This window comes from Platalea leucorodia, assembly GCF_965183815.1.
Source record: "Platalea leucorodia genome assembly, chromosome: 1".
In the NCBI taxonomy this organism is placed as follows: Eukaryota; Metazoa; Chordata; class Aves; order Pelecaniformes; family Threskiornithidae; genus Platalea; species Platalea leucorodia.
In genome coordinates, this window is record NC_138823.1 from 161,750,841 (window position 1) to 161,764,715 (window position 13,875).

Here is a 13,875-nt window from a genome sequence, read left to right on the forward strand (position 1 = left end):
TTTCTAAACTCAGTTTAAAAAAAAAAAAACAACCACCTTCCATATCTCTCTCTTCATCATAACAAAGACAAAAAAGTGACAAGGCTAGTGTCTCTCTTTTCTGTTGTGTGTTATCTCAGTTATCCAGCTTTTAAATGGCAATTTTAAATGGCAATTACAAAGGAAACCATTTTCCTGGGAGCTGTGCTGTTATTTCTAAATAGCATTTTTGATTCCTGCTCTGAAACTAAGAGAAGATATATTTCAGAGCTGAAAGGTTAGATAACAAGGCGCTCTAAGGAAATTTTGCATTATAGAGCCATAGTTGACACCCATGTGTTAAGACCAACTCATTTTTTCTCCTTCGTTGTTCCATCAAAGCTCATAGGAAAAGGCACGAAACCTCAATTTTAGCTAATGGACAACTTATTCAATATCAGATCTCCCAGTTATACTTGATACCTTAAAAATTGCAAGACAATCCATGCTTATTTTGCAGCAGTTGTGAGATTATTACATCTGTCTCCTGGTCCTGTTCTGTTAGCCATGTGTTTCCACAGCTGAATTTTATTTTTTTTGTGTATTACTGGCAACAATAACTCTTTGGAGATGTGCGCTTTGCCCCTCAGTAGGCCCAAATACTGAGCGCTTCAGCCACTCAGCAACCCACAGAACCAGCTCCATGTACTGCATTTCAAAGAGAGATGGTGAGATCTTCAGGGTACTTTCTCTGATAAAGAAATATGTTCACTTCTTATTTTTCGATGAGAGTGAAGTGTTAATTTTGATTCAAATGTTTAAAAATATAAGAATTAAAAAAAAAAAAAATCTTAGTTTTGGGGTTGGGTTTGGGTTTTTTTTTTTTGGTAATGTTACCTCTGCCTTTTCTACCTGGAAGCAAGTGGGGGAAATCTGTGCTTCTTCAGCTTCAGAACATGAAAATTTCTGTGTTTGATTGAAAATGAAAACATTTTAAGCTAAAGAAAATGAAAATTTGCTTCATTGGAAAATTTTTCTAGGAAATTTATTTCATTTTTCAAACAGCTCTAGGAGAGCCTGTTCTCTTACACCTCTGGATATTTACAGAACTTGAATAAATGTTATCTACTGTTGAGAGTATGTAAGATTATTAAATCTTTGTGTGAAAAAAAGATAAGAGAACTAAGCAGGATGTTATAGTTCTCTTTACAAGACAAAAGATTTTTTGGCATTGTAAGCTCTGTTTTGTCTTGTTAGTTCTTTTCTTCTGCTAACATAATGAGAGAGAATTTAATTCCGGTAATAAAATAGAATTATAATGTATGCAGTAGTTATTTGGATCCAGCTGAAAAAGTTGTTTTCTTGTCATTTACGATTTCTTGCAATTCACTTGATCTTTTACATTGCACCTGTATATTGTAGTTTAAAATGCGTCTCAAAATAATGTTCAGATAATAGACCTATTCTTCATTTCTCTAGGTTTAAATTCAGGTCATATCGTCTTCAAAAGACACTGTCAAATTGTTTAGCTCTGCACAATAACTTATCTCTTTAAATTTGCAGGTTATTGTAGGAAATGTGCTATTCAGTTTCAGGATTTTTTTTTTTTCTTTTTAAAGGTCCAATCTCGTAAGGTTCAAATCACTTCTCGTGAATGGCTGAGCACCCTGGGTGACTGATTTAAAAAAAATCAAATTACGTTCTGGTGGAATGAAGAATGATTTTCATTTATATTGTGCAGATGTTAAAAGTAAGATACATTTGGGACCTAAACAACTTGAACACTTGAGGCATTGTTTCTTTTAGAAGACACCTTAAAGAACAGCTATTCAGCTCTTGACCTAGAGAAGCTTTATCTTTTGAAATGCTTTTCTAAGAGCCTTAGGCAAATCATAGCTTAGCGTACTTGTTTTTGTTGTTCTATCAAACAAGGATGCTTTGAACTGAAGCCTTTTCAAAAGGAAGCGTGGTGGGTTGAATTTACTCCTAATGTAGCTTGCGTGGTGTCAGCAGAGTTACACTGCTTACGATTTTAGCTCACTGAAAAGGCAATCCAGAGTGCTGTAATACAGATGCACTTAACTGTTTATAAATGTATGCAAATATTGGTCTTTAGTTTGTTGATTAATAAAACCAATTAGTCTGCATTGTTTGGTCTTTGTAATGAATTTCCTCCCCCCCACCCCCCCGGCACTGAAGCACTTACACTTTTATATATGTAGTAAATATTAGCAAGTCCTGATTATGCTCCCGGTCATTTTATGTTAAGAGTCAGTGATGCTTGCAGTGAAATACTGAATCCTATTCATCCACGTATTGACCCTTTCCTCAGTCCTTACTAGATCATGGCCTTGGCTATTGACCTTCATTGCTGATGGGGTATCCGTTTGGAGTGACAAGTCAAAGGGCTGCCTTTGATTTTTGTTTTTTTTTTTCCCTTAGTTCTCAGATTATTACTTATTTGATATGGTAAACTTAGCAGTGTAAAACATGACCAGAGGTGCTTGAGTTAGGAAATCACTGTGCATCACTCCCTGTATAATGAAAGGAGAAAGAGAAGCAGTTGCAGGGAGCATTCAGGTTTTTATTTTCCACTGGCAAGTGCCCGCAGTTGGATAGGATGAATGCAGGACAACATATTAATAGTTCTTGTAAAGGAGTTGTTTCACATCTTTTAAATGAGTTTCTGAGGATGGGGTAAATTAGCTCATCTTTCTTTCCTCAGGGCATATTAAAGTCTTTGTGCAACTATATCTACCAGTCAATAAACTGAAGTGTTGTTTCTATATAATATAAACTTAGACCTTTTCAGTTATAAAGGTTAGTGGTTTTCCTGTTTTATGCAGAAAAGATTGGAGGCTGTCCTTATGTCTTGCAAAATTGCATTGGAGGATACCGGTTAAATGTTTCTGTAGGCTTGCGGGGGGGGGGGGGGAGGGGGGAATGATTTTTTTTCAAAAAAACCCACAGAAAACAACTAACCTTTCTCTGGTAAAATTCCTATTTATTTAACGTTTCTGTTGCTCACTGGTTAACTTAATTTAGCGAAGGGCTGCTTGGCCTTTTAAATTAGGGACTTTTCCAGGAAAACATGTAACTTTACGTATTTCCTCACAGAAAGCCTTGTTATGCTCGGGAGCGTGGGACACGAGGCTGCTCGCACCCTCTGCCTCCGGGAAGTGCAGACAGTGATGCTGGGCTCAGTTTACCCTGAAAGGACTCAGTTTACCCCTGGAAGGAGGGGATGGCGAGATTTAAGAGTGGTCTCACGTAGAGAACTGAGAGAAGCTGGAGTAAAGGTTGCCATCTTCCCTTTTCTGTGAGTGGTAGCAATTTTGACAGCAGAAAAGGGACACATGCCTTTTGCCTGCAGGAGGTGGGTTGCACTTTTGTGCTCCATCAAATTCCTGCCGTTGCATCATAGGCCAAATAAACCGCTGCATAATATGTTAAGTGTGCTCCATTCGCCTGAAGTAGGATTGATTAAATTTAATATATTGAATTCTATTTTATATGTTATTAAGTATAATCCAAATATCCTACTGTTTGGCTTGGGTTATTCCAGCGGCTCAGCTGGAGCGTGCAGCACTTTCTGTTTATAACAGTGTGTGAAGCACTAGGTCCAGACCTTGCTGATGGTGCTTAGGATTGGACTGCACAAATAGATACTTAATGAATTTAAAAACGTTTATAAATAATTAAGCCTATGTGAAAAAGGCTTCTGGGAATTGATAGGGTGGGCTCATCTGTGCGTGCGTAAGCAGCAGTAGTGTCGGTGTGTGGGGTGGGCGGCAGGCGGGTGCCCTTCTTTAGCGTAGGAGTGCTGCTAGAGCCTCGTGATGTGCTGGCTGAGATGTGGTTGCATCCCTTCTCTTCCTCTGTGTCCCAGCATCGCAAGCATGCTCTTATTCCACAGACACTGCAAATCGGGTCAACTTCACTGTCTTTGTGTTTTAAAAAGTTTAAAGGTGTATTAAATTTAAATAAATTTCAGGTTTTCCACTGTGCTCACCTGAGAATGTGGCTGTGTTACTGAGATAAGTAAGTTGTGGGCTAAACAGCCTTTGAAATGAAAATGTTCATCTAGAATGACTGATATGTCCCTGAACAATACTAACCAGAAACACATACAGATTTTCAACTTTAATGAAATGTGGAATTAAAGGCATCTTAGAAGCATAAGCAAGGGATGCAGAGTGCTCAGTATGTTATGTAGACCTCAGCTGGGCTGTTCGGCATTTCTGAAAATTGTGACTTTGGTATTTAAAGCTGGACTCTCCAAACTAGCCTCTATACACTGTAAAAGATGGGCAAAGCATTTGGGTGAGGGAGTGATTTTTAACAGGATCAAAATGCTCAAGACAAAAGACTACAGAACTGTGTGATCCTCTAATGTTTTATGTATTCAGGTTTTAAATACAGAGGACCCTTACTTAACAACACACTTTAAAGGAGAAACACTCCCACTTACATCAGACTACTCACATATTTATTGGACTAAGCTGGATTTGAATCTCTAGAAGAAAAACTGGACTTTTGGGAAATGCAGAGTTTAACCATCTCCCAGAATATGAATGTAAAATATACCGTGATGAAGCCTCCATCTTGATTCAAACGTGCATATGCTACTGTAATACGGATAAGTATTTTATTTTCACAGTCTTGAGAAACAGGCGACTTTGCTCTACACTGAAATAATCTCGAAGATTCCAAAAACTGACCCTAAATTAACACCTTCCCTTATACTGAGATCTATCAGTCTGACAAAAGGACGGCTCTAATTCTTAGAGAAAGCCTGAGGTCCATCTCTACCTTTTTGCTTGAAAAGATAAAACAGCAATTTTTAATGCATATTTTCTAAGTTAAAATGTTAGCAGTTCATACTAAGAATAGTTTCTTAGGGGCAGGAAAACCAAAACTGAAGTTATCAACAAGCAAATGAAGTCACCTCTATTACTAGGCAAAAGGGAATTCATTTGTCATAGCCAGCTTATCCAAGATGCCTATACCTCAGAAGAACCAGTGATGGAGGGCTGCTGGAAAAAAGTATTAATGCTGATAAACACAATATTCTTTCACTGTATAAGGAGCATCTGAGAAGCAATGAGATTGATTTAGAATTTTAGTACATACATAATCATATTCACAGAATCTTATACATTTAATCATCTCACCTGGATTGTCTCCTGTAAAATCATAAATGCAGCGTAGAAACGCTCTTGCTCCTCCTTGCAGAGTCATCTCAGAGTGATCTTTTTACCTCTGTGTCAGACTACTTCTGACAACGCATAGTAGAGCTACCTCTGCAACCACAGCACAGAACATTTCTCTCTAAAGCAGTTACAAGGTTCATCTGCAGATAGTCCAAAATTAGGTATTCATCTTGGCCGCTGGGTGCAGTCAGCCTTGGTGAAGCTCTTCACGGGAGCACTGGCACAGTGCAGAAACGCAGCTCCACAGGACCAGCTCCAGGGCCAGCATGATCAGAGCTCCTGCTCCATCAGTGCGTACCATGTGTTCTCCAGCGCTTTCAGCTCCCGGAGACCATAGTAAGTCAGGCAGTGGGCTGCAGCTCCTGTGCATGGAGCTCTGAGGAGATGTCTTAGCTGTTCAGAGATAACCTGGGTTTAACATGGCCTGCCAGACTGGGTCTAAGCTGACTCTTTGGAGAGATGTATACCAGCATCTGTGCACTGCATTCCTCAATGTGTCCTGTAATATTTGTTTTCTCTCTTATCTAGCTTTCTCCCTCTCCATCTCTTTCCATAATGAAGAACTGATTGTATCTTTTAGCTTGCCCAGCTATATTCAGCTGGTACAATAAACTCCAATATTGAGTAAAACAACAAATTGCTCTAAAAATCTGGAGCCAAATGTTTCGGAAAATGCATATGGTATGTTTGTGTGTTTCAGTTTTAAGAACGGCTCTCTGATGAGAGAGAGGATCAGAGATGACTGTGCTTCAGGCTCCTGGGATGAATTCTCCAAAGCTTTATCATCTACTGTTGCTGGAAACAATGGAAACTTGGGTATGAGCCTTAGCAGGGCTGGGAGTTCCAGGGTTTGCTTAGACACGTGGTTTTGTGGGAGTTGTACCTGCTTTTCATTTGGGTCATGATAAAGGCCAAGAATTAAGTTAACTAGAGCAAGAGAAGTTCCTAATGTGTACTTAGAAATGCTCTGTTGGCAAGCTAAGTGACATGATAGTATTTTTCTTCAATATTCACTAAGTAAGAAAATGATATTTATGGAGCTCTTTTGGTCATTGAGAAGGTGTTAGTAGCATGTTAGCTGTAGAATGTTTAAAACTAGTAATTTCCGAAGGAGGCTTTCATTAAAGTTTGTTTCTTTTTACTGAAGACTCAAACCAGGTGGATTAAGTAGCTCCATACTATTTCTTTCTCAGTCTTCAATGGTTTTGATCTCTAAACATTATTCTAGAATCTTGTTCAGTGCATTTGAAGAAAGCAGTAATATCAAATGGTGCCTAGATTTCCTGCTTTTCCCCAGTGTCTGTCACAGTGTCATTTCATCCTTGTTTTTCCCACGTTATGCTAAGTGAATGAAATCAAACAAAATGATGATGGAAATATTTAAAAAATATTAATAAACCCACGTATTTGAAGTTTTAAGTTTTTTTTCTTTTCCTACAGTTTAACATTTCACTGGTGTAGTATATAGCTCTGAAATAAGTTATTCAAAGGTAAGCATATGTGTAATCAAGATGAAGAATTAACCATTACAGAGCTGGATTTGAAAACATTGCAATCATACTAGATCTGAATTAATATGATTAAAAATGATACAAAAAACTTGTAGGTAGCAAAGTTTTTTAATGCAGATATTTAAGCTATAGAAGACTTCATTCCTTAGGAACGTGAATTTAAGATACAGTTTCTTGACACTGTGATGTTAGCACTGATTTTGGTTTTGGAAGCTCTGTTATGTTATCTGTGAAATCCAGTCTGTGTGGGGTATTAAAAGGACGAGGAATCTCTTTTCACTAAAAGACAAATCAATTCAGGTGTTTCAGAAAATGGGAAGAAGTTGTTCCAAAACCGAGAAGTCAGCCCCTTTAGAACGAATTAAAAACATTGGAAATTGATGAAAATATTTTTACTGATTTCAGGGATATATCAGGACACTGCTTTAAAGTTTTAAAATTTGTATTACGGCATATTCACCTGGATATCTCAGTCCTCTACAAAAATGGGTGTTTTGTGAAAGTCATCCTCTATAACGTGCATACTTGGATATTGGTAATCTGAGTTCCTGAGGGAAGCAGGGCAAAGAAGTAACTGGTTAGGCACTCTCCCTTTTATCACTTGTTCCCGGCGTTCCCTGTTGTGTGAGAAGGTGCCCCTGGAGGCTGCGGAGGTTTGGAGACCGGCAGAGGCAGCTGCTAAAGTGAGGTTGGCAGAATGAGAGGAACAGGGTAACAAATAGGTTAGGGGGAGTGGTGATGAGATGAGGGTCCTGTTGCGTCTGGGAGGTACCTGAGAAGGCTGATAAAACAAGTTGACTTGAAGACCTCATATGCCAGATTCAAGGTGGCAGCAGGGTCAGAAGGGAAATTTTGATATCCATTCCCTGGTAAGGCCTGCAGATCTGTAAGCCGCCGTGTTGGTTACTGGCAGGTTTTCAGAATGTTTAACCAAAAAGACTATGTGTGCTAAAGCACAGTACTATTTTTGGGTTTTAATATTCTAATATTCATAGGGCTGCCAGGACAGCATACTCTGGTTCCAAAGATCTGAACCTTAGAAACTCTCTTTCGTTTCTTAGCTATTCAGTTCAGTTTTTCTGTCCTCATTTTCTTTTTTTGTCTCCTTTCTTGAATATCTTTTCTGACCAACCCTTCTTGCCGTCAACACAAAAGAAATCTTTTTCACACTTTTTGTCTAGCTGTCTACAAAGCATTACTGCATTTCTTCAGATCTCATCAAAACTATTCAGAGACCAGCTCTGCTTCATGACTTAAAATATCTGGTGTTCCCTAATAAGTTCATGAAATCTAATCCAGTGTATGAAGTGTTCCCGTATTCCTGTACTCTTTTTACTAACTTACTATTTTTTTCCTTTTTTTTTCCTTTCACCCCTGCATATGACCTACTGAAACTATTTCTTCAGATGTATTATATGTTATCTATGTTACTTGCATGTGTGTGTGTTCTGGTGGATGTGCGCTCTTTTGTAGGCTTGTTGTTTGTTATATTGTTTGGATGCCTAGAGCCAGACATGCTTAAGATCCACATTTTTGTAAACTGAATGTAGTTAAATTTGATAAATGTGTGGACTGAAATTAGTTAAGAAACAGGCTGTGTGGTAACTCAAATGTCTTTCCAAATACGTGATAAACATTTATTATCATTTTAGCTGTGTGCTGAAATAAGATTCCAACTTTGGGCAAGGAGCAAACATGACACTCTCTAATGTTCCTTGATGCAGGTTTCTACTTTGATGTGATGGAAATTACTCCTGAAGCAGTTGGGATTCACAGATTCAACAGAGACAACAAAAAGGTAGTTATAACCTAGTTAATGTCTCAAACCTTGAAAGAGTATGGTCAAGGCTTGAAGTCTTTGCCATTATCTGAATTTTTTTTTTTTTTGTCTGAGATACTTGCTTTCAAGTTTTATTTATTGATGCAAGTCCCTGGGATGATTTTCATAAGGAAGTATTTGGTCTGTAGCTTGAGAGTATCTACAGTGCGAAGTCTGAACTAGAACTTATACGGTAATTTTTTGAAGGAAATATTTCCTTTACTGGGAAATGTGGATTTACTGAAACCAACGCTGTTTCTGAAACAGGATTAACTTTAAGCTTATTTAGAGCTTAGTACACTTACATGACTTAGTCCCCATCTTCTAAGTTGCAGACACACAGATAAGGATGTGTTGAAACTTTGGGCTATAAGATTTTGTCTTTTATCTTGCTCTAAATGTGTATGTAAAGACCTCATTTTGCTGTCCTGCATGGAGTAACCTACAAGCTACATAGTGGTATGTAAGTAAACGCAAGCTCAAGTCCAATTGGAATTAAAATGGGAATTATGTTATGGAAAGAAAAGTTCTTTGTATCTTTTTTTTTCTTTTTTTCTTTTGAGAAATGGATGTTGTTTAAATGTCTGGCTTTCTGGGTGGTACTGGAACTCAACAGATGGCTCTGATCAATCATGACTCCCAGTCGATTAGACCTCACCTAGGTGAACAGAGATTGATACGATCTTGTGTTTGCAGTGTAGCACTAGTCTGTTAAATGCTTGCTGTTTAAATGAATGCTTAATCACTTCTAGCTGTTACACAAGTTGTAGGCACTTATTTTAGTGCATGGAAAAAGTCAACTTTTTCTGAAAGATTCTTTGTACTTGTTTGTAGTTCAAAATTTTCCTACTTTTGTTGCCGTTCTCATATTCTGGTTGACAAAATGACAGAAAAATGTTATTTATAGCAAATAAATACATTAATTAAAAGATGACACAGTTTCACTTTTGTGCAGATAGAAATAGATTTAAACTTTTGTGACATTGCTTAATGCATCTGAATTTTATGTACTTGCTTTAATTTTATATTTCTGAGTTATTGATTCTTAAGCAGCCTTTGGTGCTGAGAAATTCATAGAGAAGAGTTTACAACTTGCACTAGAATCTCTTCTCATCGTGCATTGATTTAAAGTTTGATGGATTTGCCAACAGCACCGAGGTTATGGGTTGCATTCTCTGTCACGAGTCTTTAGGTCCATTTTGTGTGTATGAGTAAAGAACTGGGCCTAGTTGAAAGCAGATTTCAGGGTCAAGACAAGGATAATCAATGATAAATATCTTTTGTGTTTTTAACCAGTCTCCAGCTTGGCATTTTATACTGTGTAAGGAGCTTGTTAACTTCATGCGTTCCCTCTTTGATACAGGTTTCAGACTTTCCAAAGGAGGTGGAAGTACGAGCGTTGATTGAAGGGCAGTTCATGGCCAAGAGGATTCATGCTGAAAAGCTGGGATATAAAGTCAGTAAGTACGACGAAAAAGCTGCAGAACTAATGGCGCCAGAGATCAAACGCAAAGATAGGAGTCCCGACAGTAGTGTCAGTATTGTGATTCTTGTCCTGCCTGACGGATACAGAAACTGGTATGAATTCTAAGTTAGCTTCCTGGAAAGAATTTTGATGGTGTGTTGGGAGCAAGTTTTTGCAGGTATTAACTTTAGAAGGACCGATGATTTAACTTTAAGATGACTTCTTTTTCAAGTATTCTTGCTGCTTCATTGTTACTGAGCTGCATTGTCAATTTTTAAATAGTAGTTTGGGCTTCGACAGCTTGTTAAGTGAAAAGAAGATCAGCCTTCTGCCTAAGGCACACAAAATCTGAAATCTATGTTCAGTTCCTGGATCTGCCATAAGCTGGTCACTTACCTCTTTACCTCAGTTTTCTGTTAATAAAGCTGAAGCCCTTTCCCTGTCCTGTGATTTAGAAAGCAAGAGATCCTGCTTGCTAAAATTTATAGTACGAATAGTTTTTAGCATATTGGAACAACAAAATGAGCCGGTATTTTACCTATAGAAATGGGATCAGATCATTACTAGCTGTGCAATTCTACAAAAAGAATACAGGCAAGTTGGTAAGATGTTTTATTGGTGTTTCCTGTCAGTGTATCAGCTAGTGGCATCCTAAAAAATATTGAATTAACTCATCTTGAGGGTTCTAAACCAATGTTTCATTTTTTAAAATCATATTATTTTTATCTACATCCTGACCTCCTCCTTTACAAGCCAATGCTGATCTCCTCCTTTACAAGCCATTGCTTGACTCCTGAGTCCAGGCTTTTATCCATAATCATGAAGGATAGAATATTTTTGTTTTTTTTTAAGAGAGAACTCCAGGAGCTGAAAGTTGAGAAAATATAGAGATACTGGAACAAATCACAAGGCTTGGCAAGACCACCTCATAAATTTATGCTGTAAAGGTTTTCCTGTTACATATTTTCTTATATACTTGAAACCGTATTTATTTGTGGAGGTTATTTATGGAGACAGGCAGAGATCCACATAGATCGTGTTTAAAATCCCTGTTTATCCTTCATTCTTAGATTCTGCTGCACCAAAAGCTTGGCTTGAATAGGCTCATGGATGAAGAGGATACTTTTGCACTCTGTAAATGTCAGGGGTTAGACAAACACCAGAGTGCAAGAAGAACTATTTAAGATATCAGGCAGCTCCGGCACAGAAACAAACAGTTAGAAATTATCTGTAAATACATTCAGGCTAAGTAGGACAGCCAAAAACCTAACTAGTTTTAGGATGTGGCTTAAGCTTTAAGAACACTTTTTTTTTTTTTAATGCTGTAGATGTCTACAGTAAAAAGGAGATGGGTGTGATTGCACTGTGTTCCTGTAGATTCCTTGGAACCTTGTATGCTTTTGTTTTGTTTCATCCCAAGGGTCTTTTAGCTATTTGGTAACTAAAAGATGAGTTGCTTTAAAAAAGAACTGCTGTACGTAGTGTAGGCTGTATGCATCTCCCATTTTTCCTTAGTGGTATTATTTAAATGTCATATTCAGTTATTTGTGTAGTGATGGTAGGCTTACATCTGCATTTGTTGTGTGGCAGCTCTGAAAACAGGGTGTGTTCTCAACATGTTTCTTTCAGGGTATGGATGAGCATTGTGGGAATTACTCTGGTATTGCCAGACTTTCTTTTGTTTAATAGCTGCTGGTTTTCAGGGTGCTTTTTTGTTTTTAGTGTGATTTAAAAGCTTATTTATCTTTGGATGAAATATACAGTCAGGACCCTTGTGTTTATTCAATTTCTTGTGTACAGGGGGAATTTACTTTGATTTTTTTCCAGGAATCAAGCTGATTTACATTCAGAAATATAATCACAGCAGTGTAAATCTTGGCTTTTTTTGTTATTGTTGTTTACACCAATGGGAGAATACAGTAATAACTGCTCAGAAGATCTTGAACGTTATATGATGACACCTATCAAATTGATCCGTAACAGAAATGGAAGTGGCACGGTCAGTCACAACGAAGGCTTTGCTGTGGTGTCCTGAGGTTTGTGTGGTGGCATCTCAGTGGTGCAAATGAGTCGGAGACCTGGCTAAGAATTTCCCTAGCTCTGGCACCAAGGTGATGGAAAATTGTTTTGGCAGAGTCGTGAACCTGCCTCTTTATTCTTGGGCCAAATGCAGTTTGGATGCCTGTAATCTGAAAAGCACCAGCGTACATGGAAGAGAATTTTGTAAAAATAAATAAATAAAAATCTGTCATCTAGAGTTCTCAGTTATGCGCTGTGAACATGACAAGCATTAGATAATCCCCTAGAATTTACTTTCAGTTAATGAATATATTATCTTGCTAGGAGCAGTATTTTGAATCCTCGGTCTAGCTAGCGCTGCAGGAAGAAGTGCAATGATGCTGAAAGAGTGCTTTATATGTGAGGTTTTGTTCTCAGTTTGATGTGTCCCGTATATTATAGATCTTACATAAATTACAAATAATAGTTTAAAAAAACCCCTTAAAACAGCTCTTCAGGTGCTGTTTGCGCTTGCCTGCAAGCATGTGCAGAGGTTTCAGTGTGGCTCATGTGCCAGTAGAGGGCAGGGGATTCTGTCTCATGATTTTTTCCTTTGAGGCTGGGATGTGTATGTCAGCCTTATTTTGAAAATGGCACGGAGTCACCAGATGATCCTTAGGAGAAAAGTTAAACCTTACATTAATCGTGATTTAAGGGTTTTAAAAGTGTGTGTCACTCTGTTCTAATTGCTGTAATCTTTCTCAATCAGATTTCAGGGGAAATCATTCAGTAACACCCTGTATCCTGTTTTGCTTATGTGCTTAAGGGGTGGATAGAGCGTTGTGATCTAGAAACAAACAAGTGAAGTTTGGTCTGTCCCTGTTGTTTACATCCTCCGATTCAGAGATTCATGTAGATAAGGTGAAGGTTTGCTGTTCTGCCTTTATTTTCCTGGATTTTGATTGTATCATAAACACCTTCTGTTTTGTCACTTCCTTTTTCTGCTCGCAGCCATCCCCTTTTGAAAGCTGAACTTACAACTGGAGTTCAGAGGCTAGTCATACAGATATGCTTGCTGCGTGGTTTGAGGACTCTGAAGTCAAACCCATGGCAACTTCATAGAGAAATGACAGTGTCTGCAGCTCAGTGACACAGGTGATCACAGCAGCTATAAAGCTGTCAGTGGTTCAGACTGATCTGCCAGTATAGACTTTAATAATCTTGATGATCGCTTCAGAGTTGCTTCTGTTCCTGACCAAGCAATCCTAAAATTCATATTGATGCTGACTGGAGGATGTTGCAATGATCCTTGCTTGGGCCTAGCGAAGCTGTCCTGGTGAAAACCCACAAAACTGGTTGTTCTTGGGAGCAAAATCTATCCCCCTGCCCACTGATGGGTGAAGTAAATATTGGCATGATGTATGTTATGTATGCTGAAGGAAAACAGCACACAGGTAGGGGTTCTCGTGTTGATCACACATGTAGTCAATAGATATTTAAATGATGTGCTGGTCTACAGTGTAGAAGCCTTCATGTCAATGGTAATCTGAGCACTACGTCTATGCATACTGGGTCAGGTGTGTGCTAGGGTTGTGTTAAATAAGCTTCTGTGGGACTGCAGCAGCAATTAATAAATCCTGTCTTGTAGGTAGGCTGATTATCTGGGGCGGGGTCTGTGTTGAAGCTGTTAGCTTTGGACAGGGCTTTCCGCCTTCACGTTGTTCTGCCTGTCAGTGGGTACGTAGTACTCCAGTTGCCCGATGTGCTGTTCGTGTCACATTTATACCTTTAGGAATCTGATTCTGCCACCTAACTGTCATCAGCAGGGGGAGGCGGATAGAAGGTGCCAAATTTTACAAGCGCAAGGTTTGTCCATAAAATCCTGCGTCTGTGTTTATTATGTGATTTACA

At 38.4% G+C, this 13,875-nt stretch overlaps 1 protein-coding gene across 1 annotated transcript in view; it reads left to right on the forward strand.

Annotated features, from left to right (window-relative positions):
- Positions 1 to 13,875, forward strand: part of XYLB (xylulokinase) — a gene marked incomplete at its 5' end in the record, with an annotated part of 80,616 nt that overhangs the window by 12,346 nt on the left and 54,395 nt on the right. The window contains 4 exons of the mRNA XM_082329741.1: positions 3,076 to 3,277; positions 5,872 to 5,987; positions 8,407 to 8,480; positions 9,865 to 9,961. Coding sequence (XP_082185867.1) covers positions 3,076 to 3,277; positions 5,872 to 5,987; positions 8,407 to 8,480; positions 9,865 to 9,961 — 489 coding nt within the window. The remainder of the gene's footprint in view (positions 1 to 3,075; positions 3,278 to 5,871; positions 5,988 to 8,406; positions 8,481 to 9,864; positions 9,962 to 13,875) is intronic.